Below are 2,738 nucleotides of genomic sequence, written 5' to 3' on the forward strand. Positions count from 1 at the left end.
CAAGAACTCTTGTCCAGGTTTGTAGTAAGTTCAACAAAACCGATTATTGTATTCTGGGATACTATTTTGGACACGGATATAGGTATTGACTTCGAGTTACTTTTAACTCCTAAGCACAAATAAAAGAATTAAAAACATTTATATAGATATGGACTTAGTACTCCCCATGTATAATGCGTATCCTTATTTTTCCCACAAATTTGAGCAAAACAGTGTGCATTACATACAGCAAAATACGGTATGTCCATTTTTGTTCTTTTCAGTTCATAAACACTTCAGAAATACACTGTTTAAGAAGGTAAGTTAGCTGGCATTGCTTGGGGAGATGACAGATACTTATTATAAAAATCTTTAAATGTTTATTAAAGAGTAATTTAAGTTTTCCAAATTATAGAAAACAGCTTTTTATGGATGGTTTGACTGGGTCTGTATCTAAAGCCAGATCACAGAGACTATGGTGTAATTTACATTCAGCGACTAACTGGGAGGGGCTCTGGAGGAAGTCGCGGGAATGTTCTGGCTCAGGGTTAACCGTCTGCACCCAGTGGATTATCTCTGTCCAGGGTTCTTGGCTGCTCTCAGAGGCTGAAGTCTCAGGGAGGCTGTTTCTAAAGGGCTGGGTCTCGGGAGAAGGTGCTCAGACGCATAAGCGACGAACTTTCCCAAGGCTCTTTTACAAAATTTGGAAACTGGGTATGGATCTGGAAGTTTGCAATTTCTAGTTAAAAATGACCACGAACAGGCAAAATAAAAAGAATTTCAATGTATATTTTCATGTTACCCCATGGAAAATGGGGTGTAGGTGTTTTTTATCTTCAGAACAAAGAAATTAATTATTTATGGTGAAGACTTCTCCAGAAAGGGGTGGTTCGGTGTAAAAATCGTTTTACATGTCGTAAATCTGGCTTCTGATGCAATTTTCTGGATTACTGGAATCAAAGAATTTTTTTAAAAATCCCAAGAAAATCTCATCTAAGCAATTATGTTTCTAGTTAAAGCTTGGTTGGCAACCGTTTCCTGGGATGAGCAAAAGTGTTGTTTAATAAGTAATTGTCCAATGGAATGGCCCTTACTTTTCAGCTTATTTCCGCCCTGGGGATCGTAGAATCCTAAAAAACCCGGGGCCACGCTTTCCCGCCACGGCAGCCAAAATTGGGAGCGCAGCGGCCCTCGCCTTCGTCCGTCCTTCCCTCGGTCCCCGCGCCCGGGGCGTTCGCGTCTCGTGGACCCCTCCCCTCCCGGTGTTACTCAGGCCTCGGCGGCGCAGGGCGGAGCCGCGGACAGGCGGGCCCAGGTGGGGAGGGGCGGCGGGAGCGCGTCCGCGACACCCGCGCAGGACGGGGGAGGCGCGGCGGCCGCACCCCTCCCTGGGAAGAAACGGGGCAGGTGTGGCTCGGCGCCGGCTGCCAGCTGGGAGGAGACTCGCGCCCCACCGACCAACACCAACACCCATTCGCGAGCCAGGTCCTCTGTGCCCTCGCCTCCCTCCGAGCCACAGCTCTCCTTCCCTCTCCGGCTCCCCGCCCGCCCGCCGCGCCGCGCTCGCAGCGGCCTGGACGGCCCCGGCGGAGAAGAGCGCCCTCGCCACACGTCTGCGCGCCCCGCTCCAGTTCCTGGGTTTTGGCCTTTCCTTGGAAGCACTCCGCCTTCTCCGAGCCGGGCGTCCTCGCTTCATGCCTCCGCACTGAGCGGCTTTCTGAGTGCCCGCCGACATGAGCTGCAACGGAGGCTCCCACCCCCGGATCAACACGCTGGGCCGCATGACCCGCGCCGAGTCCGGTCCCGACCTGCGCTACGAGGTGACCTGCGGCGGCGGCGGGGGCGGCGGCGGCGGCGGCGGCGGCGGGGGCACCGGCACCAGCAGGATGTACTACGCCCGGCGCTACACCGTCAACGACCAGAACTCGGACGGCTACTGGTGGGTACTGGGCCGGTACCGGGGCGCGGCGTGCGCGAGGCTCCGGGCTCGGCGCTGCGGGGTCTCCACACTCTCCCAGCTGAATCAGCCCCAGCCCGTTGGGAAAGAGAGGGAGAGTCCTGCCCTGACTCATGGGGACACCCAGGTCCAGAAAGAGGAATGTCTTTTTGCTCGAGGTCATGGAAGCATTTCCTGTTGGCGCTGGGGCATGACCCAGGTGGCCTGACGCCCATTGCGCTGCGCAGACCGGTGTGGGTGTGTGTTCTAGCGGGGTCTCCGTCCCGCCTTTGTCCGTTCCGCGAGCCGGGGTAGGAGGCCACCCAGCTAGGGGTCCAGGCCGGGCGGCGGGGATCTTAGCTGCTTCTAGGAGTGTCCCTTGCGCGGCCGGCCTGGGTGGCATCCCCTTTACCGGCCAGCAGGTGGGGAGTTCACGCAGGCGGGGCTGCGACAACAAAACCCAACTTTTCTAACTGTAACCAAAGGGTAAAACGGCAAAGGAGCGGGGGCTTCAGCCTGTCCAGTGGCCATTGTAGGACTCGGCGCTCCGTTGTGTCTACTGGCTCATCCCCAATTCTTGGTCACCCCGAGATCACGTCTGCAGCGGCGTCTGGGCTGCTCGGCCAGCCAAAGGCTTTTTTATAGAGGTTGCGCGCCTTGGATGCGCGGGGTCCCGTCTCGAGAAGGCCCGCCTTGGTCTCCCCTGCTGTTCAAACGAAACTTCCCGGCAGGGGCAGCCACCTAGCCCCAGGTGTTAGCTCCGCAGGGAGACGCCTGTCCCCCGTCCCCCGCGCGGTAGCCCCCGCAGGAGAGCGCACCTGTG

At 56.4% G+C, this 2,738-nt stretch overlaps 1 protein-coding gene across 2 annotated transcripts in view; it reads left to right on the forward strand.

Moving 5' to 3' along the window:
* Positions 1-1,420: 1,420 nt before the first annotated feature.
* The window catches only part of DSP (desmoplakin), a 42,189-nt gene continuing 40,871 nt past the window's right edge, over positions 1,421-2,738 (forward strand). The window contains exon 1 of one of the 2 annotated variants that reach the window (XM_019666555.1): positions 1,421-1,918. In XM_019666555.1, coding sequence (XP_019522100.1) covers positions 1,713-1,918 — 206 coding nt within the window. In that variant the 5' untranslated portion in view covers positions 1,421-1,712. The remainder of the gene's footprint in view (positions 1,919-2,738) is intronic. The other variant, XM_019666556.1, reaches the window with a different exon arrangement.

Source organism: Hipposideros armiger, unplaced genomic scaffold (assembly GCF_001890085.2).
Source record: "Hipposideros armiger isolate ML-2016 unplaced genomic scaffold, ASM189008v1 scaffold_474, whole genome shotgun sequence".
Taxonomy (NCBI): Eukaryota; Metazoa; Chordata; class Mammalia; order Chiroptera; family Hipposideridae; genus Hipposideros; species Hipposideros armiger.